The sequence below is a fragment of the Urtica dioica genome, chromosome 1 (assembly GCF_054948205.1).
Source record: "Urtica dioica subsp. dioica isolate 48M chromosome 1, U.dioica_male_clone48M_v1_H2, whole genome shotgun sequence".
NCBI classification, from domain to species: Eukaryota; Viridiplantae; Streptophyta; class Magnoliopsida; order Rosales; family Urticaceae; genus Urtica; species Urtica dioica.
In genome coordinates, this window is record NC_142756.1 from 5035166 (window position 1) to 5059082 (window position 23917).

The window sequence follows — 23917 nt, forward strand, 5'->3', positions numbered from 1 at the left end:
TAATAGGTCCAAACGTTAATATATGTTGTTTATTTGATGGTACTTGGGTGAACAAGAGGATGGTGAGGAAGACGACGATGATGATATCGGTTTATTTAATGGTTTATTTTCTCAATTTCAAAGTTGTTTGTGGTTTTTAATTATTTTATGTTGGATTGTGTAGTTTCGAAGAGAATTGAGTTTTTTGGATAAAAATTGGGTTTGTAATGTTTAATGATAATTACTTTGGTAGTTTTGGAGACTAGTTTTTTGGATGAAAATTGGGTTTGTAATGTTTTGAAATCAAAGACATAAAATAACTGAAATGTCTGAAACCCACGACATAAAATAACTAAAAAATCTGAAATCCATTACATAAAATACCTGAAATGTCTGAAATCCAACACATAAATAACTGGAAGTTTTGAAATCAAAGACATAAAATAACTGAAATGTCTGAAATCAATTACATAAAAGAACTTAAATGTCTGAAATCCACGACATAAAATAACTGAAAAGTATGAAACCCACGACATAAAATAACTGAAAAGTCTGAAATCTACGACATAAAATAACTGAAAAGTCTGAAATCCATTACATAAAATACCTGAAATGTATTAAATCCATTTCATAAAAGAACTAAAATGTCTGAAATCAAAGACATAAAATAAGTGAAAAGTCTGAAATCCAACACATAAATAATTGGAAAGTATGAAATCCATTACATAAAATTTCTGAAATGTCTGAAATCCACAACATAAAATAACTGAAAAGTCTGAAATACATTACATAAAATACCTGAAATGTCTGAAATCCATTACATAAAATACCTTAAATGTCTGAAATCCAACAAATAAATAACTGGAAGTTTTGAAATCAAAGACATAAAATAACTGAAATGTCTGAAATCAAAGACATAAAATAACTTAAATGTATGAAATCCAAAACATAAATAACTGGAAAGTATGAAATCCATTACATAAAATTTCTGAAATGTCTGAAATACACGACATAAAATAACTGAAAAGTCTGAAATATACATAAAATCCACCTGAAAGTCTTGACTATATACGACAAGAATCGAACCCTCACTCCTTCTTCCTCCTCGGATTTTGCGGCGTAGGTCTCACAAGAATCGAACGCTCGACAAACATAAACAAGTCAAAAGAATTTCCGACAGCCTGACCCACTAGCGCTTAAGTCATCATAACTCGAGCTACAGAACTTGAAATCGATTGATTCTAGCGGAAAATGAAAGTAGACTCATGTAGCTTTCTAACGAGATATTACAAGCATATATACGACAAGAATAGCTATCTAAAAAACAGCCCGTAATTCACTGTTACGATTCTGGAAATCCCGTTTTACTGCTGCGAAACACAAACTTTGGAAATTCATAACTCATTCAATACTCAATGGATTTACATGTTCTTGGTCATTTTAGAAAGCTCATACAGTCTACTATCCATGAAAAATATCAAAAAATAAGAACTCAGATCATATCGGTCTGTCCACGTCGATTTACAGAGGCAGTTCAAACAGTTTTTCTTTTTCACAAATTCGGCTAAATTCAAACCACAACCAAGAAATCCGAAACCAATCACCAATTTCAAGTCCTCAACATCAATAATCGGGTCCAAAGATCAACTAAACACTATCAATTGCTTAGAAATCATCCCGGAATCAAAATCCCCAAATTATGAGCTATAAACCCTAGCTCGAAAATCCATCCGAGAAAGAGACTTCCTCACCTTATTTTTGTGGAATTAGATTCTCCGGCAACCACTCACTCCTTCCTCGGTGGTCGCTCTTGCTCCGGCGTCCTCGCGACTCCCGGCGACGTCTCTTTTCTTCGGCCTGAAGCGCGCGGTGGAGGATGGGTCACGGCGGCCACGGCGAGCTCGCGGCGGTGGCGCTCTGCTCTGCTCGGTGGAGGATGATGGTGGTCGGGATGGTGACGAGGGGTCGGCGATTTCTTCTCTGCTTTGTACAAGAAGAGGAAGGAGCGAAATGGCGGCGACGAGGAGGACTGGTTTGCGTCGGCGCTCTGGTTCGGGCTTCGTCGGTTCGTGCTTCGTCCTTTCTCGCCGTTCGTGGGTTTGGTCCCGTGGGTTTTGCTCTGTGTTTTTGTTTCAATTTTCTTGAACTCATTTAACTGTTACTGCAGGAAGAAAGAAGAAGGAAGGTGAGGGCATTTTTGACTTTTCATAAGCAAAAATGCTTGATTTTCCTAAGAGTACCAAAACATGGCTTTATTTTCAAATGAGGTTTCACAAAATGCTTGGTTTATCAAGTTTCCCGATAAGATTTAGTGGCAGGGGTTAAGGAAAATAAATAAATTTGTTTGTACAATTTTTTTTTTTTAAAGAAAATCAAGTGAGAAGTGTATACAAAATTAATCCATAATCAATTATGAAGCGATAATCAAACCTATTTGGAACTGAAATTTCGTGTAAGGTGGCCATCAAACTGAAAATTTGGTTCACTTAACCGTATACATCTTGTAAAATTGGGGGCAATTAGACCACTAACCCAATAATTCACCGTCTTAAAAAGGAAATAATAAAAGTTTCGTTTTATTAAAAACAAATAGTCTACCGGATCGAAGTAAATTAATTAACTAAATAGGTTAATTTAATTTACTTTCGGAAAATAGTCTTTCAAACCAAAATAAATAAGAGATTTGTAAGTAACTAGACCACTTTAAACATGTGATTTTGGATCTAGCCTATGTTTGACAATTTTTAGGGATATAGTCAAATGGCTTATGTGGCAATAATTAAGGTCTGATTTACCCTTATTTATTAACAAATTCGTCACTTTCTCTCTCATATTTTTTTTCAAATAATTTTTTTTGCATCAAAACTTCAAAAATTCGTATCTTTCTCATACGAACTCGAAATTGAGTGATTTCAGATCCTACAAATTTGTGGCGTCGAGATCTTCAAAAATAGACCCATTGTGTTTGATGAAAAACTATGTTTAATGTATTATATTTACATTTCCATTTATTTTTTTGATAAATTTCAATTATTTCCATATTTAAGGTAGTAACATGATTTTTCTACATCCATGGTATTAAAAATGATTTTTCATCAAACACAATGGGTCTATTTATGAAGATCTCGATGCCACAAATTTGTAGGATCTGAAATCTCTCAATTTCGAGTTCGTATGAGAAAGATACGAATTTTTGAAGTTTTGATGCAAAAAAAATTATTTGAAAAAAAATAAGAGAGAGAAAGTGACGAATTTGTTAATAAATAAGGGCAAATCATACTTTAATTATTGCCACATAAGCCATTTGGTTATATCCTAAAATTGTCAAACGTAGGCTAGATCCAAATTTCATAGTTTCATTTTGGCTATTTTGCTACACTGCCCAATAAATAAATTAATATGATTAAATTAATTAATTTACTTTGGTCTGGTAATAAAACTTTAGTTAAAATCTTAAAAAAAACTAAAAAATTAGTTAGTTACAACCAATTTTTCTATAAAATTTGATCGATTATTAATATTGGACATAACAAAAATTCAATTTTTAATTTTTTAGCTGATTTTTTTATTATATATAAATCAAATAACCAATTTTGATATTGGAATGATTGGTTTCGAACCGGATAATCATCTTTGAAACAGGATCATTGATGCAATAATCGGATAATCAATTTTTATACTAATTAAGTAACCGAATTATTTCTAAATTAGTAAAGGAAAAATGGCATGAACTAGCCAATTCAAACTATGGCTTTTGCAAAATAGCCATAGTTTCATTAGGTTAACCAAAATAGCCATTACTCTCATCCCTGGACTAAATTAATCATGCCTGGATTAAATTTAATCCCGATATTTTGTGTGGATTAAATTTAATCCTGCCTGGATTAATAATCGCAGCTTGGCTATTTTGCTTATACTTGATAAACTTTGGCTATTTTGCAAATCCTTAAGTTCTATTTGGCCATTTAGCCGCTTGACCCATTAGTAAAAGTTGCATAAATATAACTTGATTTAAACTGGATAACCAATTCTTTTTTATCACCAGTTTCAGAATTGAAAAACTTCTTTTAAACTCGATTTTTTAGACTCGATTAACCAAAAATTTAAATAGATTTTGGTTTCCAACAATTTGGTTTTCATTCTTAAAACGCACCAAAACAAAACTGAATAAGTTTTAGCCCTAGTGAGAGAGATATATTAAGAAAATAACTACGAAAGTTTTAGCAAAATAATTAAAATTTATTAAATTATCATACCGTTGTTCGTATTAATATTCTAATTTTACTAAGATACTACAGATTATTTTATTATTTTTTTAATATATGAATATTAATTTTTCAATACTTAATATGGGGAGAAAACTGGTAAAGCGTGTGTGTATATATATATATATGGAAAAATAATATTTTTGAGTGGTGACTGCTCCTTCGATCTAAATTGTTAGAGTTGATTCTTAAGTTTTTTAGCGAGGAGTATAAGATCAATTATTTATTTGAAAAAATTGAAAAAAAAAAATGAATGAAAAATTGATATTCGAAGTGTGTACGAAAAAAAATTTATCTTGTTGTTGGGTTTGTACAACAAAAGTTTCACATAGACAAATATGTAAAACTTTGTTGTGCTAATATATATATACAGAATGAGTATATTTTTAGGCTTCCAATAATCCCCCAGTTTTGTTGAGAGACTATAATGCACACAAGCCCATCTCCACACGCGCCGTCGTCCGGCCGGTTTGAGCCCAAAAGCTATTTTTTCCTTCCCAATTTTTATTTATTATTAAAAAAAAGTTAATAAAAATCTTTGTACTAAATTAAATTATTGAGGCGCGACATATCCAAGCTCCAAGTGCGGTTGGTACTGATCTAGATGCACTCGAGGCCGAGGGGCACGGAGCCGAGTCATGGCAAACCATGATAATTCAACAACATGCAAGTGGTCATTTGTCGATTTCGATTTAAAGGCATTTCACTATATTCGCTCGATTTCGAGGCATTAATTCTTAACCATTTTTAATAATTTGGTGTGTTAAATCTTGTCAATCGGAAATCTCAGACCAACAATAACATTTACTTCTCCTATAATTATCACACAACTTAGAAATTGATGATTATTTCTGAAGTTTTTCTTTTCAATCACACACAAAAAAAAAAAAAAAAAAAAAAAAAAAAAAAAAAGATGCTAGGTTCTTTTAATAAAACCTACTTAAAGTCCTCTTGGAAATTAAATCTTTGCCTCTACTAGATTTTATTTTATGTAATCTCTCCAGAATATTACATTTAGGCTTTGCTGGGTTGTATTCATCTCTAGTCTTGACAAAAGAAATTAGCGGTAATCCTTGTAGATCTTAATAAACACGATAGTCAAAGTTACGCACCTCTCATTATTTCATTAATACAGGGACATATATTCGACGAAACATAAGTATCTCTAACCCGTTGAACTTAAACCAACCAACTATATATATAGATCTATAATAACAGCATGTGCCATAGATCCTGAAATTCTCGAGTACTACAGAGAATGTATATATAATATCTATCATACATAGTTATCTCACACAATTAAACTACACTCATCATCAGGCTGTTCTTATATGTTGAATTTGTCGAAAATTCTTCTGCGCGGCTCTATTGTCGACACCACCGTGATCGTCTAGCACGATTTGAGAAGAAGAAGAAGAAGAAGAAGAAGAAGAAGAAGACAACGAACATGGAGACGAAGAAAAGAGGTGAATGAGAGTTTCCATGGCACAGCCAAGGAGTGGAATAGAGAGACATATCATCAGGGCTTCTTTGGTGTTCATTTTGTTAGTCTGGTTTAATTAAAAAGAAAATGATGTTTCTTGCAAAAGAGAATATTGAAACTTATGTTCTTAAGTGCTTTTATAGGCTGATAAGAAAGCACTACCTGTAACCTGTGGACTCTTTTTAATATTCTTGTTTACTTGGAGAGGAAGCAAAGGATAGTGAGAGACATCAGCGTGGAATTATTGACCATATTGGATATGACTTTTGACTTCAGAGACGAGCGTAAAATAGCAGGAAATAAGGTTTATTGCTTGATTGCAAAATTGAAAGAAATTTCCTCTTTGGTTATTGACCATATTGGATATGACTTTTGACTTCAGAGACGAGCGTAAAATAGCAGGAAATAAGGTTTATTGCTTGATTACAAAATTGAAAGAAATTTCCTCTTTGGTTATTGACCATATTGGATATGACTTTTTGAAGCATTGGTTATAAGTTATAACATACTTCCCTCAAATTTTGTGACTTAATTATTATTAACAGCAATTCCCACCTCCCAAACATTCAGTTTTTTTGTTTGTTTGCTAATTTTTTAATAAACCCAAGCATTCAGCTGAGATAAATATAGTCAATGTGCTAACTATAATATGACTATAGATCGAAATTTCAGAGTGATATCAGGTGAATTAATATTATTTTTTAATTTTTTTTCAATAACTGGTCTTACATAAAGGTTCTCGTGATCGATGTCGTATACTTGTTTAATTTGTACGTGGAGTCCCTTGTTACCACAGATATATAATAGATTGTGGTGTTGCATGTAGTATTACTTATCTTGGCAATATAATATACCAATAATTTGCATTATGCATGATATACTAGTTACTTATTTTTGTCATGAACAGTGATGACAATCGAGAAAACATATTTAAAAAAATTATATAAAATAGTCATATGAAACTAATCGATAAATAGTAAGTTAAAGTTTTAAATTTGTAGCAAAACAATTAAAATTACGCTGTCAAAAAATATTAAAACTGCTTTTAAATTTTTGGACGTTGTATAGGTTTGAAATTCAGCCCATATGAGGGAGGGGTTTGAATATCTCCCGCTCTATATGCTTCAATCACCGAACAAGTATTGCAAATTTATCAACAAAAATATTTATTAAATAGCAAATTTATTGCAAATAACAAAAGTATTGTATAACACATAGATACCGCAAATATACCACCAAATACTCAGGTGGACACCCATTTTTTTGCTGTTTACCTTTGCAATAATGGGTATACGTATACCACGTGATACATGACACCACAAATGTTAATCAAACACATCGGTATACCCCGGGTTACCAATAAAATCAGAAGTACCACGCGGCTGCACTAAGCGGCATTTCAATACTTAGATATACAATTTACCATTTTTAAATTTTTTTTAATAAAAGGGTCAACAAAATGATTTCAACCCTTGACTATTTGACTAATTTAGACAAACTTTTGAGTACTTTGTAAATACATTAATTTGACTTGATTATTTAGTTTTAACACCCTATATTCGGTGGGTGCACAAATGAAAAGATATTTTAATTTTAATTGATTTATAAATTAAAATTAAAACAATTTCTTTTAATTTTATTGCGAATTACATGTGTGTAAAAGATGACTTCGTGCCTCTTTAATATTTTGCATTTTCATGTTGTTTAAGATGCATTATGTGATCGTTTGATTATCTGAGGGATCTAGAGTGTTCGTAACTGAACTTGGAGTTTGTGTCTATTTAATTTCTGCCTCATTTTTGTTCTAATGTTGTATTTATGATCTATTTTATGATTGTTTGGTTGTTTGATTTCTACGATTGTAACTGTACCTGGAGTTTGTGTTTGTGTTTTTTTTTTTTTTTTTTGGCGTCATTATTGTTTAATTTTTGTGTATGATGCATTCTATGATTGTTTGGCTGTTTGAGGAATCTATGGTGTTGGCTGCAATTGTAATTGAATATCGAGTTTGTGTCTCTTTTATTTATGTGTCATTATCATTATCGTTTTTATGTTGTTTATAATGCATTATGTGATTGTTTGATTGGCCGAGGATGTATGTGTGATCGTAGTTGAACCCATAGTTGAGTCTCTTTCATTTTTGCTTTTTCTTGTTGTTTATGATGCATTCTCTAATTGTTTGGTTGTTTGAGCGATCTAGGGTCTTGGTGGCGATTGTAATTGAACCTGGAGTTTGCGTTTCTTTAATTTAGGTTTCATTATCGTTTTCTGAATGTTTATGACGCATTCTGTAATTGTTTAAGGGATCTAGGGTATTGGATGCTACTGTAATTGAACCTGCCTCTTTTTTTTTTTTTTTTTTATTGTTATCGTGTTGTTTATGATGCATTATGTGATTGTTTGGATTGAGGGATCGAAGGTGTTGACTGCGATTGTAAGTGAACAACCTAGATCAAGTTATACCTCCTAATGACAAAATTAAATAGAAGTTACAGTGATCAATATGATATATTAGATACACCAATGAGCAATTATGATAAGTTATTTTCTTAAAAACGGGAATAATTTATCTATTTCACATCATATATTTCATAAACTAACAGTTCCTTCATTATCAAGTTATTTTCATCTTATTATGTTATTATCATACCTCTCTCTTTAAATTCTTGCACATTCTATGTGAAAGAATACATTTCTAGATTCCCACATGGTTTGTGTATGTATCAAAAGGGCTTTTAGTTACTTATAATATGTATTGTCTTGAACATAAGTGATTAGTTTTTCTGGTATATGATACTATGTATTCTCTTTAATTTATTTTATTTATCATGACATTTTTATTATTATATGAAGAAAACATCAAACCATTATGTATCTTGCACATGCAATAAGTTTTCGAAATCACAAACATGGAGAAGACATTTCAGAACTAGAGCTGACAACAAATTAATCTTTTGACTGCATATAACTGCGAAAACAGATTATTTATTTGGTATTAGGAGCGAGGGTAATCTTTTTTTAATATTTTATTTGTTTATAGTTTAAGCTTACTGTAAATATGTCCTTGCAAGATACGTCAAAGCTGATGACATTAACGAGCACTATGAAACATGATAATGTTGACTGACATACGAAGATTTAATCGAAATATACTTAAGTATCTTGGCGAGTTAGAAATAGCATACTAAATTTATTTTATAATTTTGTTTGACATCTTAGAGTTCAATTTTAATATACATGTTTTGTGTGCAGATTAACACTTTAGCTGCACGTGCCTACACGCACAGAGTCATCAATGATCCTTAAACTAAAGTAACTAACATAAACACAAATAAAAACACACATAAATCACACCAACATAGCTAAAAAGACAACCAAATTAAAACCACATGTTGTCCTACTTTCACATTCTTTGACTGTTTTAAACTGTTGAAGCGTGTTCTTCGTCCAATCTTTGATTTCTCATTCTTGAATTTCAACTGGTGTCTTAGAAGTCTTGGTATGAAAAGTTTTAATATTTTGCAAATTTTAATGTCAATCCAGATAAAAACAATTGCAACGACCATGTGGCTAAAAAAAAAATAAATAAACGTCGATCGAATAACGACCAAACTCCCAAGCAAATCGTCAAATCAGCCCACATCATCCTCTCAACCAATGGGACCCCGGATGTGCAAGTCTCATGATCTATGTATTGGGAAGTTTATTTCCTAGCTACCTAACGGCGCATTGTTTAAGCGTCTCGGTGATCACGTCTAGTTGTTGAAGCGGCTACCAAAAGATAAAGACGAGTGTCCATCTTCAATTACCTCAATCTCAACACAGGATTACATGATATTTATATACCACAAAATACCTCGGTGAATAACTTTTTTTGCGGTTTACCTCTACGATAACGGTAGACCACACGACATGGAATAACCATAATGTTAATCAAATACCACAATATACTCTATGAGGCACGCAGGTTACCAGTAAAATCATAAGTGCGGCGCGACTACAGTAAGCCGTTTTTCAATCCTTAATTGATATAAGCAGTGTTACCTTATTTTTAAAAAAGTTAATCAAAGAGTAAATTATTATTATTTTAATTGAAATCTTATATTTTCATATTTTTGAACATTTTGACTATTTCACTAATTTTAAACAAATTTTGGTTACTTTTTAAATTCATTAATTTCACTTGGCTATATAGTTAACCCTATATCTAATGAGTACAAAAATGAAAAGATATTTTAATTTTAATTTTTCTGACATTTGATCAAAATATAATAGTTAACAGGTTTTCTAGATATATAACTTTATAAAAATAAGAAAAATTGTTATATAGCCAATTTTTTTTGTCAATTGTAAGTAAATGGTTGTACCTCTTTATTAAAATGACTAAATTTACGTAAATATCTAAATTACGTAATACCCATAAGGGTGTGTATATATAAAATACTCGAATTGTCCACATAATGACACATTATCCGAATGAGTATTAACTTATAATTAATGAAAGGTTGACTATTTAGTAATTCAAAAAAATTTAATGGCGGTTAATTAGAAATTGAATAATTAAATGCTCGAACATGGAGTGATTTTTTATTTAATTTAATCAGTGCCAGCAGTGTAACAAACCCTTAAGTCTTATCTATTTTAATTTTACTAGTTTTCCAATAGCGCCCTAAGCAAGTGTTATATTGAATTTTACTGTCCAATATCAACATAGTAATTTTTTTAAAAACATTTAAATAGTTTATGAGAAAGTTAGATATATATAGCTCATTTAGGTCTATTATATTAAAATTATAGTGTAACCATTTCATAATGGTTAAGACTATAGCCCAAGCTAAGACAACAGATACATAATCTGTATTCTACTCTGTCTATTTATTAATCCGTCTACTATAAAGTTTGCAGAGACATAAAAACCCGAAGCTAATTATTTTTTTGTATTTTTTCTTTTAAATGTGGTAGCATCCCATGTTTACCATTTTCCTCATATTTTTCCTTTCTAACATTGAGCTCCGCAAGTCACGGAAAATCGTTTTGCTGACGAGAAGTTGAACAAACGACCAAGAAAAAAAAAAAAAAAAAAAAAAAAAAAAAAACCCAATTGCAAAAAAAAATCATATTATCAAGCCAGCTTGTTCAAAGCCGTATTACAATTAATCAAGATAGCAAAAAGGAAAAATAAAAAAGACATCAATGCTTCTCAGAACGTCCAAGACCCAATTGCAAATCCAAAGCCAAACCGTCCCTAACATCACTAATCACGCGATGCCCTCGAAAACCAGTACCGTCAAAGGAAGAAAAAGAAGAAGAAGAAGCCATTAACGCAGCGATGTGGTCGTAGTCGTATATACCACCCCGGCTTCCCGGTCCCGGCACCGTACTCGCCCTCGAAAGGTATCCATGCATTGCCACGTGGCCTAGCCCGGAGGCTGACGTGGCGGCGGCGCTCTGTCGACGATGATCGCGCTGTCTCTCCTTCTTGTGGGCGTTCTGGTGGCCGCCGAGGGCTTGCGAGCTGGCGAACTCTCGGCAGCAGTACTGGCATTCGTGCTTCTGAGGTCTGTCGTTATTCGAGGCCTCGTTTCGCTTCTGTCCCGTGATCTCCTCCGATATGTTGAACCCGAAGAGCTTCACGGGCAGTCTCGTTTTCGATTCGTACTGATCAGCTGTGGACTCCATCGCGGTTGATCGAAAACTGTAATTTAGTTCATTTATGAAACTACTCTCTAGGTGTAGCTAGTGTATATATGCATGCTAGCTAGGTCGATGTAGAATATTGTTTTTTGAGGATGAAAAGCGGAAAAAGATAAAAGTTGAGTACGTTGGGTGTGAATTTTTGGAGTGATGAGAAAGAAGCTAGAAGAAGAAAAACCAAAGGGTGCTAAAGGAGGGTCTTTGATATGGTTGGCTATTTGTAGTGCATGAAGTGGAAAAGAAATCTTTTGTTTGATTTTGGACTCTCTCTCTCTCAGTTATATTTTTTTTTTCCCTATTATTAATGGGGCTTGTCGGAAATCTTCAATTTTCAAAGAGTATTAAGTGCTTTTTTGGATTCTATTGGACGTAATAATTGAATTTTATTTCACTCTATATATCTAATCAAACTATTAGATATGACTACGACTGTCCTGATTCACTTAATATCCTACATCTTGTTTAAGTCAAGATATTTTTTTCTCATTGCATATTTATGGGCTTTTTTTTTCTTTCGAATCTTCATAATTTACATTTTAACTTCTAATATCGGCAATAGAGCTTCATTTGAAACGTGTAGGTGGGCGAGCTAGTTCAGAACATTTTAACCTAACATGGATATTATGGATAGTAACTTATTTAATATTTAATATGTTCTAGAACATGGATATATAGTTTCAACCATGTGTTTTAGTAGAGATAGAGAGAAAGTGTGCGTGTCTTCGTGGGTCAAACCAATTTTTGGCGTGTATATGGTTCAGAATGATATTGAAAAAATGTTGGCGTGATTGACGTAACTCCGGACTCTTAATAGGAGGAAGATGCTACCAATATTTTTGTTTTTATTGTTTTCTTCAAAGAAATCGCATCTTTCACCTTTTTGTGTTACGCACCAATTAAAAGTATACTAATAACTACACTACTTTCTTACATTTATTGATGTATAGATAGTTTCTAAAATCTTGAATAGACTACTCGGTCAGTCGGCGCATAAATATAGCCTCCATACATTAAACACAGGGCCTCGATTTTTAAGTGGAAAGCACACTAGTTTCGTTGGACCCTCTTGGGGTTATAGCTTTACCTGTTTTGTGACTAACTCGAGCTTCTCGAGATTTTAGGTTGTTGCGCTTCTCATCATAGCTTTCATAAGGATCTCTTGGCATTTTTTTCCTCGATGATGTGTATATCTACTTATACGATGCCTCGTGGAGTATGTCATGTTAGCACGTTGTTTTAGTGGGAATGATTAAACCATGAGAATCTATCTATGTGTTCATGTGGAAAACTTGTGATGATGACTAAAAATGTCTAAAAGGTCATCATATCTAAGAGAAACTGATTGATATTGAATTTGACTTAGGTCAGAGTATATATGAATTTGATCGTCGCTAAATATTTTCCCGCGAACTTAACGACGACAAAAAAAAATTAGCGATGAGAAATTCGTCGCTAATTATCTTAGCCGTCAAACTTTAATATTTTTGGCACCAAAAAATCAGCGACGCTATTATCGTCGCTAAAAGGGTGATTAGCGACGATTAAGTCGTCGCTAAATGTGGTATTTCTTGTAGTGAGAAGTTCCAACGAGCTTAGCCGAAATAGTGACTAACTTGAGCTACAGGAGGTTCGAGTTGCTGCACTACTCAAATTATACTTCGCATGACGCCAGTAAAGTTGGGCCAAAGTCGGGTTCAGTATTCCTCCCCAACAACTTACGACCCATGCTGGATCAACTTCATCGATTTGGAGACAGCCCAGAGTCAAATCCCTCAAGATCCAAAAGACCAAGCCAAAAAGCTCTAAATTAGATCCCTCGCCATCCCGACGAGTACAGCTTAAAAAATCTCAAAGTCAGATCTCTCGCGATCCATACGAGCAAGTCATGAAGCTCAAAGTTAGATCTCTCACGATCTAGACGAGTATGGCTCCAAAAAGAACTCAAAGTCAGACCCTCTTGGTCTGTATGAGCAAGCAAAAAAAAACACCTTAGAGTCATACCCCTCATAGTGCACAATGCACCTTCTCAGAACTTTCTTGTTTACGAAGCAGCTTGATAAGAGGAAAAAAAAACTTTAAATTGATTATAACCTAACTTTTAAAAGCGATATGAGAAACGGCTAGTCGTTGTTAATGCCGTTTGAATTCAAATAAGGGTAATTTAAAGCACTCAGAATTTTACGAAATTTCGAAGCGGCTAGTTGCCCTTAATTTATAAGATGTTTTTTTTATGCTAAAATATATATTATAAGTCTTGATAATCGTTTTAGAAGCGACTAGACGCCCTAAAAGAGAATGTCGCTTCTAATTATAAGCACTAAAAGATGTCCGCTACAAAATGTCCATGTCTCCATGAAGACTTCCCGTTATTCTCTCTCTCTCTCTCTCTCTCTCTCTCTCTCTCTCTCTCTCTCTCTCTCTCTCTCTCTCTCGTTTGATACAAAATTATTTTCCCTAACAAAAATGAATACCAGTAAGCAAACCCCTCCAACGTAGAAGAGCCCGAAACTCCTGCCACCCTACTTCGGTCTCTTCAACGCATAAGAAAAAGTGTGCAACCACGACGACCATTCCAGAGAAGGAGACAATAGAATGATAATAAAACGGTTGATGTCTTTGATTCTTAGTCTAAGTAGAAAAATTTGATGTCTCCCGAACGAAGCCAGGAATCTAAACTAGTGGGGCTAATATGCAAAAAAAAAAAAAAAAAAGTTATTGACCTAACAAAAAGGGGGGAAAAAAAAATTTAACTGAAAAAGCCGCTTTTGAGGTGACCCAAAAATGATTATCTAGCAAAAACTAAGAGGAAATGAATGACATTTTTTTACTAGTTCAATTTTACATCATACATCATATTATCAACAAAATTCAACATTTAAACACAAATTACAAAATATAATCTTCAAACATCAATACTGTGTTTCATAAGAATTGAACTCTCGCCTTCTCGCGGAGATCACTTCATAGACAAGAAGTCTTGCCACCCAAGGTAAACTCTTAAAGAGGTAATGGATGACATTTTGAACCACAAGAACTTTAAATGATATGTTTCATTCAGGCAAATAACGCAAAATAATTAAGATTTATACTCTTTTAAATCATTGTAACCGATTAACACTCTACCGCCATAACTGGTACAAATGATTTTGGATTGTTTGGTTAATTCTTTTATGTGGTCTAATTAGTTTATTTTCTCTTAAAACATAAATTTAAATTCATGTTCTAGATTCTGGACCCCCATTATTAACAAATTTGATATCTACCCATAGCACTATCCCTTTGACAAGATGATTAATAAACTTGACATAACCTCGCGACAAGTTGATTATTCCGACACTAAAAGACTACATTTTTTAAATAGTATACAACCGAATATCATACATCTTTTATAACCAAATAAACATGCATTTTTGGTGCGAATGAAAAATGAATTCTAAAACTTAAAACATAAATTAATTTCTTTTAAAGAGAGACATAAATTAAAGCTAAAAAAGAAAGAAGCGCGCATACCAAAAGCATATTAATAACCGAAATTCACGTAGGAGACAAATATAAGATGTTAACGAAAGGTAAACAAAAAATATCTAGCATATTTGAGAAAGCCAACGACCCATCACTTTGGACATGATCACACTTGAAATTTCAATCAGAAGTCAAAATAAACAACTAAGAAATTGAGAATGACACACAATCACACAAATAAATCACAAACCACATATAAAACAATTGCCCAGGAAACAAAAACATAAAGAAGCGTAGACTAAGAATCAAATCACACAAGAAAAGTATGCACTACAGGTAAATGGCAGCGATATGAAAAACCAAAATTTTATTATGCCACAATCATCACGGACGACATAAGATACAAATATTTAAAGCCATACACCACACTATTAACAGACAACCCGTTAAAGACCAAGTAAATTTGGTAAACAATAAAGCGTACAAGGTCAAAACATAATCATAAGGCTACATCTTCAAAATACTATCACGTGGAAATTCGTAGAAACCAGAAAAATTATTAGAGACGAATTACTGGACACTAGAAAGGGGCCAACCTACAATATCCATACGAGATAAATATAAAGATTTTTTTTTGAGACAGTCAGTACTGACACGTCTAAAAGATTCAATCCTAAAGAGGCAAGTAAAAAAAATCTAATAGTTCAATCATAAAGCACCAAGTAAAAATCTAAGAGATCCCATAAACCAAGTGAAAAAAAAAAAGAAAAAAAAACATAAACTGAACTGCAAGAAAGCCAAAGACATAACATGGATATACCTGCAAGCCCAAACGTTATTTAATACTTGACCTCCACAGAGACCGAGAATAGAAACCTTTCTCTCAGACTGATCTATAACCCACGAATGTTGTGATGGTAATCTAGCGGATCTCCCAAAAACGAATATGTTTGCCATGCACATAAACAAATAGTTCTCTTGTACCAGAATTCCCACTCACAGATGATACCCATCCTCACATCCAGTAAACGACTATTCGAGACAACAAGGGATCAAAATATCAAATCCCAAGTACAAGTAAGAACGGTGACTCAACCAACGCAAATCAGTCACCAAAACGACTCGTCGACGAATGACTCACTCAAATCCCCAATAACCAAGAAAAAAAAATTGTATCTGTTTACAGACCAAAACATCTCCGGCTTCCACCATTCAACGTAAAGTATTGGGGGGAAAACAGCTAGTACCAGATGCTAAAATAACCAAAACTATCCTGAGATAAATTTAACATAAGCAAATTCACCATCCCAAAATATAAGCAATCAAACAAAAACATAAGCCCCTTGAAGTCAATACACAGTCCCAAAATATAAGAAACGAAACACAACAATAAGCCCCTCGGAGACTTAATACCAGTGACTGGCCAGAGAGAAGGTACTCGAACCAAATAAATTCCAACTACTGATCAATTGCGCAACCAAATGTTGAACTCGGATGGGAAGAACCTTGTATGAGAGAAACCCAATAGAAAGACGTAATCAACATCACTCGGTATAAATTCCCAAACCCTCGTGGACGGAGAAATAAACACAAAGGAAATATACCATCTCGCACACGAGCAACCACCAGAGACCAATACCTTACAGATACTGAGACCCAATCCGTGAAGATATGTCATGCTAGAGTAAGAAAGAAGCCCACCCAAAAAAACCCAGCTCGGCTTGATCAAATATCCCAAACCATCCCGTAAGAAGAGATAAGAAATTAAGGCAAGCCTATATTCCATCCCGACAAAAAATCAACCAATCCCATATATACCAAAATTCTCATGATCATCAACCGACCCCATATTCCATCCTGTAAGAAGAGATAAAAACAGGTGAGATCAAGAAGAAAAGTTCTAGACAAGAACTTGCAAACAGAGATGAATTTTAGCACTTAATTCGGACCTAATCTACCTTTAGTTTGCGTTGAAAATCAACAATAGTGACAGCACCAAATCTGTCCAACAAGTGACAAGGGACGCCCCGGGGACCCATTTGGCTTGAGTAACGTTTCAGAAGCCCCGACAACATTAGAAATAGAATAAAGAAACATATAATTATAGAAAAAAGGAAGGGAAATGGTAGGAAAGCATGATCGCGTTTAGCCTTTTGGCCTCTGTGCCAACTTGACGCCTTGAATTTTTGAGCTCCCCTTGTTTAGAGAAACTGCAAGGCCGTGAACAAATTAGTTAGATCAGATGTACAATGGAAAAACAAATGAAGACTACTATAATTTATTTTAGCAAATTAATATAGATTGAAATTGAATCGCAAAATAAAATTTCAAAACTAAAAAACCAGGTACCATATGAGTTGTACAAGCTCATGTTACTACATGATTTGAGATTCATTGTTAGCAATTCTGATTACTTCCTTAAAAAAAAAAAAAAAAAAAAAAAAAAAAAAAAAAAAAAAGATTACTTCCATTGCACTACAAACATTTTGATGAATTCGGGGAAAACATATAGAGCAATTACACTGACATATAGCATATACACATTACTATAGCAGAGAAACATAATTACATTCGTGAAACTTACTAAATTGAGAAAGGGCATGTGAAAACTTATTACAGAAAAATGCGATGAAATGACTAACAGGAAGGAAAAAAATGACAATCAACACTAGGGAAAAATGTTTACCTACCTCATAGAAGACGATGAGGCGTTCTGGTTAGTGAAATTGAACCTGCGTGTTCGAGTGCAGAGTTACTTCCTCCTCCGGATGATGTTCAACAAATTGTTCAAGTGAAACTGAACCTGCCTGTTCGAGTGCACAGCTACTTCCTCCGCCGGATGATGTTCAACAAATTGTTCAAGTGCACCCAGCTCTATAGCAAAAAAAAATACAAATTTTAAACAAAACTGAAAAGTATACGAAACTAATAATGAAGTGGATTATATCATATATAATACTCACCTGAGATCTAGCCCCCAAACCAACAAGGTTCTCGAGGGCGTATTAAAAACCAGCAAATCATTTCAGGTTAATTGGTTACAGTGGCAACAGCCGCCAGTGCTGCACGGCGCACAGTTTATCTAAGAAAAAACCAATACATGCCCACCAAATACACAAACATAGCCTTTGGTAAAGGTTACGACAAAATAAAACAAGAGACTGTTCACATACACCGCCTTATTGAGTGTTGAAAGCTCTCCGTCCCTCGGCTTCCAATTATTCTACGAGATTGCTAGCTTTCTCGATCCGCCAAAGTACGATCCAAAAAAATCATAACCCCCTTCTCGCAAAGCCTGTGTAAAGATATAGGGTTACAAACAAATACACAACTGGGCAAGAAGAAAAGAAAAAAACTTGAAAAAGAAACTCCCTATTTACAGATTTCTTTGTTCCATAATGACACCAGATATCTCTCAACCTTGTATTGTTCTCCCTTTTCTCATCATCCTTCGATACAAATACTGATAATTTTGTATCTATTTTGAGCACAATAAAGTACTATGAAGAGCAACATATTGGATTATATACATTTTAAAAGTACAACGGCAAAAAAATCACCTCAAAGTAGAAGTAGCAAAGCACAAGTGGAAACTGAGTCGTCGAGGCATAAGAGAAATGATCCAGTACGTGTAGGGCCAAAACAGATATATATATATATATATATATATATATATATATATATTAATGTAAAAGAGTTGAGAAGAGCACAAAGAAGTGAGTTTCAGATCAAAATCCAACCTGCTTTGCATTGAGTCTCCCATTCGCGTTTTCTCATTTGACATAATAATAACAGTTAAGTAAGATTTATTTATATGTTATCAAGAGGCCAATGGGCTAAAGCCTATGCCTAATAGTACATACATTTAAACCATGTTATATCGACACATCTACCAGTATGTTTGTAAATTCTGAGATAGATGTCCATCGAGATATCAACACATGCAAGATATAATCAAATATAAAAAAAACAAGACTAAAAGAGAATGGTTTTGCTTGATATTCAAATTTATTATGAATACTTTCTTTTGATATCTCAAGTTGTTCAGGAAAAAAACTCGAAAGGAAAATATGAACAAATTACCTCAAAATCTCTGAGTTTCCTCATCACGCTCTATCCTTGCATAGTCCTCCTAATCAACGAGGAAGGCCTGGTCAAATTGGATCCCCATAATCAAAAGACATATCCATGATCTACAAAAAGCATAGTTGAAAAGATATGTTCATTAAATTTGACTTTTGGATAGAAAAGAAATTCGACAACATGGAAAGAACACGTGGATAACAGTCTGTCACTCAATGAACACTGTGATTCAATAATATTATAAAAGTATCTACTACTCTTTTGTTTTCTTTTGCAGAGTACCTCTCTCTGGGTGATAAGCTGAGAAACCACGCATTTCAAAGTTCCATGAGTCTTCGAAGGCAGTACACTGCAACTGGTTCAACACGAGATTGGTCAGAACTCGAACACCACTCTAAAACAAACAAATATTTCCATCAGTTCCGAAACTACGGCTGTTTCACATACCATAATTTGCTGGGCACGAATCTTAAAAATGCTCTCAACTAGGTATCTCGAACCAATGAAATCATAAAACGCTCATTCCTCCACAACAAAACAGTACAGAACTTTGAATAAGATAAAGCTTGGATCCAAAGCCCCAAGTCTTCCTTCATGCCTGGGATATTCAGCAAAGTTGCCCAGCTATCCTAGTTCAATGTCGCAACAAACCCAGAATTAAATAAAAAGAAATAAAACATGGTCAATTACATATGATATTAGATACAGTGTAATGTATTGGATAATGTCTAATACATACTAATCTGAGTGTCACCCATGAACAGGATCATGGTAAACAGAATAACTCACTGCTTGTATTGACGTCAGCCCAAGTATTAGCTCCTCCGCAAGTGTGAATAGGACTTCCTTGAGGCAATTGGTACAGGTAAGTACATAACTATTTATAATAACACCACTATTAGAAATCAGTAAATAAAATAGGAGATTGTTCACTAACACTGGTGGACTAATTGACTGTTGAAAGCTCTATTTCTCTTGGCTTGAGGTTCCCGTCTTTCTCGATTCCGACCAGCCTTGCAAATCGCATCGATCTCACTCGCCAAAGAACGAAGCAAATGAATTAGACCCATCTTGTGAATCCTGTGAAAGATATCGAGTTAGAAACAAATACACGACAACAGGGCAGAAAATAATTACTACTACACAATACGTATATACGACACTGTTGGCAGTTTCTCTGTTCCGCCAAGGGCATGAGTGAGTACAAGGTTAGGGACCTCGCCATGACACACCCCGGGGTTTATGCTTTGCTTTCTAAGGTTAAGGATTTGGGGTTTTATTGAGTGTTGAAAGCTCTATGTCCGATGAATCCGAATGAATCAAAACCTTCTCGCAAAGCCTGTGTAAAGATATGGGGTTAGAAACAAAAACAGGCAAACAAGATAAACAACGAAGGATAGTAATAAAACAAAATAAAAATACTCCCTAATCGCCATCGGAGCTGATTGGGGATTGCGACAGTGGAGTCGAAGAAACGAAACGAATTAGAGAGAGACTGAGAGTGGGTTGAAGGGTTTATGCATTGGTTTCTAGGGTTTTTACGGAAACTCTCGCTAGAGATCATTGGCGCACTGTTTCCGGCACCGAAGCCCCGACGAAAGCTGTGATCCACCGGCCGGACGGATTAAAGGAGGTGCGATCTGGCAGATCAACACCACCACCTCCAAGAGGAGTATCCGCGACCCAAACACGGCGAACTTCCCTCCAGGCTCGGTCGAAACTGGAATGGACGGGTCAAGGGACTTCGTCTCCACAGCCAATCTCGCTCTCCACCCGCGCTTTAAGCCCGATCACCGCCTCCGGAATTCCGACAGAAGCTCGCCGGACGGGTTGAGATCTGATGGTGGTGGTTCGACTGGCCTCCGGACACACCGCAGATCGAAACCACCACCTCCAGCCTCGGCAGAAGATTGAAGTACCCGTTGGAACCGGCGAGCTTCTTGTTGAGGACGAACAACCTTATTATGCCGGAAACGGCGTCGAGGTTTGACGACGAGGCAGAGAGGGAATGGCTGGGAACGAACGAGCGTGCAGTAAAAACCCTAGATTGGTCAAGAAAATTGTTGTCTCCACAGCCATTCTCGCTCTCCACCCGCGCTTTTAGCCCGATCACCGCCTCCGGAGCGCCGAAAGAAACTCGCCGGACCGGTTGAGATCTGGTGGTGGTGACGCGATCTGGCCTCCGGACACACCGCAGATCGGCACCACCAACTCCAGCCTCGGCAGAAGATTGAAGTACCGGCGAACCGGCGAGGTTCTTACTGAAGTCGGCGCAGTAGATTAGCCTTGCGATTCCGGCGACGGCGTCGAGGTTTGGCGACGGGGCAAAGAGGGAATGGCTGTGAATGAAAGTACTGAGTATGTGCCGTGAAACCCTAGATCGTCATTTACGCGCCGGTGATGTATTATATATACCGCCATAGTCTTGGCGTCCAATTTACTTTCCCTTTCTTTCTCTCTCTCCTTGCCGTTAGATTAAATTTTGATCCAACGGTTGTGTTATCTTGTTGTGATAATTGCCGATATTTTATCTCAATAACGATACAAGTTACAACACCAACAAAATATACCAACGGATATATAATCTTATAAACGCGTTATATTTCTTTTTGTTTCCTTCTTTACAATACAGACACCCCATTAAAATATTCATAACAATCAAATGACTTTCCAAACATTAATTAACTTTTCCTTTTTCTTTCTCCTAGCGTTATGGTCGAAATTTTTTACTTTTGATCCAACCCGGAAAATTGATTGTACAGTTGTCTTTTGAAATTTGGGTAACATGAATATAATTGATAAATTAGCCAACGTTTAATTTTTTTTAATCTAACAGTCATCTTGATGAGTTACACTCTAAAAAAAAAACATTAAAAAACAATGTTGGTTTGTAGCCAACGTTTAATCTTTTTTTAATCTAATAGTCATCTTGATGAGTTACACTCTAAAAAAACATTAAAAAACAATGTTGGTCTAACTGTGACACTAGCTGACACATCACATTATTACTTGTGAACCATTTAATTTTACATTTATCTTCTCTCTCTCATTCTCCCTTGTTAAATGTACAAAATATTTTATAATAAATATTTATATGTGGGTATTACTCCTACCTAATTCTTCATCTCTCCTTCTCAATTTCGTCTTCTCTCTCCCTATTTTTCTCTTTGCTCGAAATCCTCATCTTTATCTGCAACTTCTTCTTCTCCATTAAAACTTTTTTTCCCTGAAATATTTTTATGAAAATCTTCCGAAAATCTCACGAAATTCCTGCATGGTTTTCTTTTCTTGCGAATTTCCCGAAAATATGATTTTTTTTTTTTACGTTTTTAAAGGTTTAAGTTAAATGAAAAATGGTGATTGTCGTTCGGAAAAACAACTTGATGTTTTGACAACAGCTGAGTGACAACTAGCGAAAAATGTAACGGTCGTGGGCCGTTAGACCATCGGCATTGGGACTCTCTCTCTCTCTCTCTCTCTCTCTCTCTCTCTCTCTCTCTCTCTCTCTCTCTCTCGTCGCATTTATTAGCCATGGACAAATGTCAAAAACATTAAAAAAAACGCAATTAATAGTCGTTAATAGGTTTCTGCTTCAACTAATAGTTGGTAATAACTGTTAATAGGTTTCTACCAGAGATGCTGTTTTTTTTCAACTTTCGTTATGGCTAAATATGTAATGAAGAGATAGATAGATAGATATAGAGAGAGAGAGTATTTAGGTATAGATAAATTATTTTCATTTAATTTATTTTTGGCAAAGAATTAGGGGAAAAAAAAAAGGATAATTATGTCTTATTTCATCAAAGATTGACTAATTATCAAATATTACTAAAACGTTGGATATTTCACAATTCCAAGTTTTAAAAAAGTTAGTAAGCTAGAGCACCCTTAAATTTTTTTAAGCAAATAGTCGTTTTGATGAGTTGACACTTGAAACTAAGTTTAAAAATGTCTATATCGTCTTTAACATGAAGTTGCTGGTTTTTTTTTTCAAACGAATTATGGAATTGTTAATTAATGCCACGTTTTTATGGAATGAATTGTTAATTAATGCCACGTTTTTATTTCCATGTCAAAGCAATTAGTCATTAATGCTTATATGAATTTGAAATATGCTATTATTCATCCCTTATTCTTCCAAATTTCACAATATTCTTTTTCATTATTCATACATATATATATATATATATATATATATATATATATATATTTTTGTTGATGTTTTGATCACATTTATAATCTTGATTGCTCTTGTTTACATTTTCTCAATCGATCGATGTGCATTCTCATGTTTCCACATTTGGTAATTATGGAGTTTGATCAGGGATCGGTGGATTTGAGTTCAAACGCTGTGTCGAGCTCGAAAGTTGAGATGAGCTCGAAGATGTCTCTGAAGGAGGGCTGATTGGGATAGTCCTCTGAAGATATTTCTTTTTTGTTTCCTTTTTTACAATACAGACATACCGTTGGCTAGAATATAATAAATATAACGCGTTTATAAGATTATATATCCGTTGGTATATTTTGTTGGTGTTGTATCGTTATTGAGATAAAATATCGGCAATTATCACAACAAGATAACACAACCGTTGGATCAAAATTTAATCTAACGGCAAGGAGAGAGAGAAAGAAAGGGAAAGTTAATTGGACGCCAAGACTATGGCGGTATATATAATACATCACCGGCGCGTAAATGACGATCTAGGGTTTCACGGCACATACTCAGTACTTTCATTCACAGCCATTCCCTCTTTGCCCCGTCGCCAAACCTCGACGCCGTCGCCGGAATCGCAAGGCTAATCTACTGCGCCGACTTCAGTAAGAACCTCGCCGGTTCGCCGGTACTTCAATCTTCTGCCGAGGCTGGAGTTGGTGGTGCCGATCTGCGGTGTGTCCGGAGGCCAGATCGCGTCACCACCACCAGATCTCAACCGGTCCGGCGAGTTTCTTT

The 23917-nt window shown here is 34.7% G+C and overlaps 1 protein-coding gene and 1 long non-coding RNA gene across 17 annotated transcripts; both read right to left on the minus strand.

The window, feature by feature from the left end:
• Positions 1-10793: 10793 nt before the first annotated feature.
• LOC149406661 (zinc finger protein 3-like) lies at positions 10794-11635 on the minus strand. Its single transcript, XM_089627781.1, has one exon. The coding sequence runs from the start codon at positions 11404-11406 to the stop codon at positions 10918-10920; it is 489 nt and encodes a 162-aa protein (XP_089483907.1). The 5' UTR covers positions 11407-11635; the 3' UTR covers positions 10794-10917.
• A 4507-nt stretch (positions 11636-16142) lies between these two features.
• Positions 16143-20949, minus strand: LOC149406662 (uncharacterized). 16 transcript variants are annotated; one of them, XR_016295619.1, is made up of 10 exons: positions 20184-20949; positions 19904-20046; positions 19756-19808; positions 19414-19590; positions 19249-19321; positions 18967-19076; positions 17847-18178; positions 17574-17757; positions 16842-17093; positions 16143-16740 (listed from the first exon to the last, which is right to left on the minus strand). It is a non-coding gene; the product is annotated as an uncharacterized LOC149406662 (long non-coding RNA). The 16 variants fall into 16 exon arrangements; XR_016295655.1 differs by having other exon boundaries at positions 17847-17945; positions 18062-18178; positions 19904-20949; XR_016295631.1 differs by having other exon boundaries at positions 17847-17965; positions 18057-18178; positions 19904-20949.
• Between the last annotated feature and the right edge of the window lie 2968 nt (positions 20950-23917).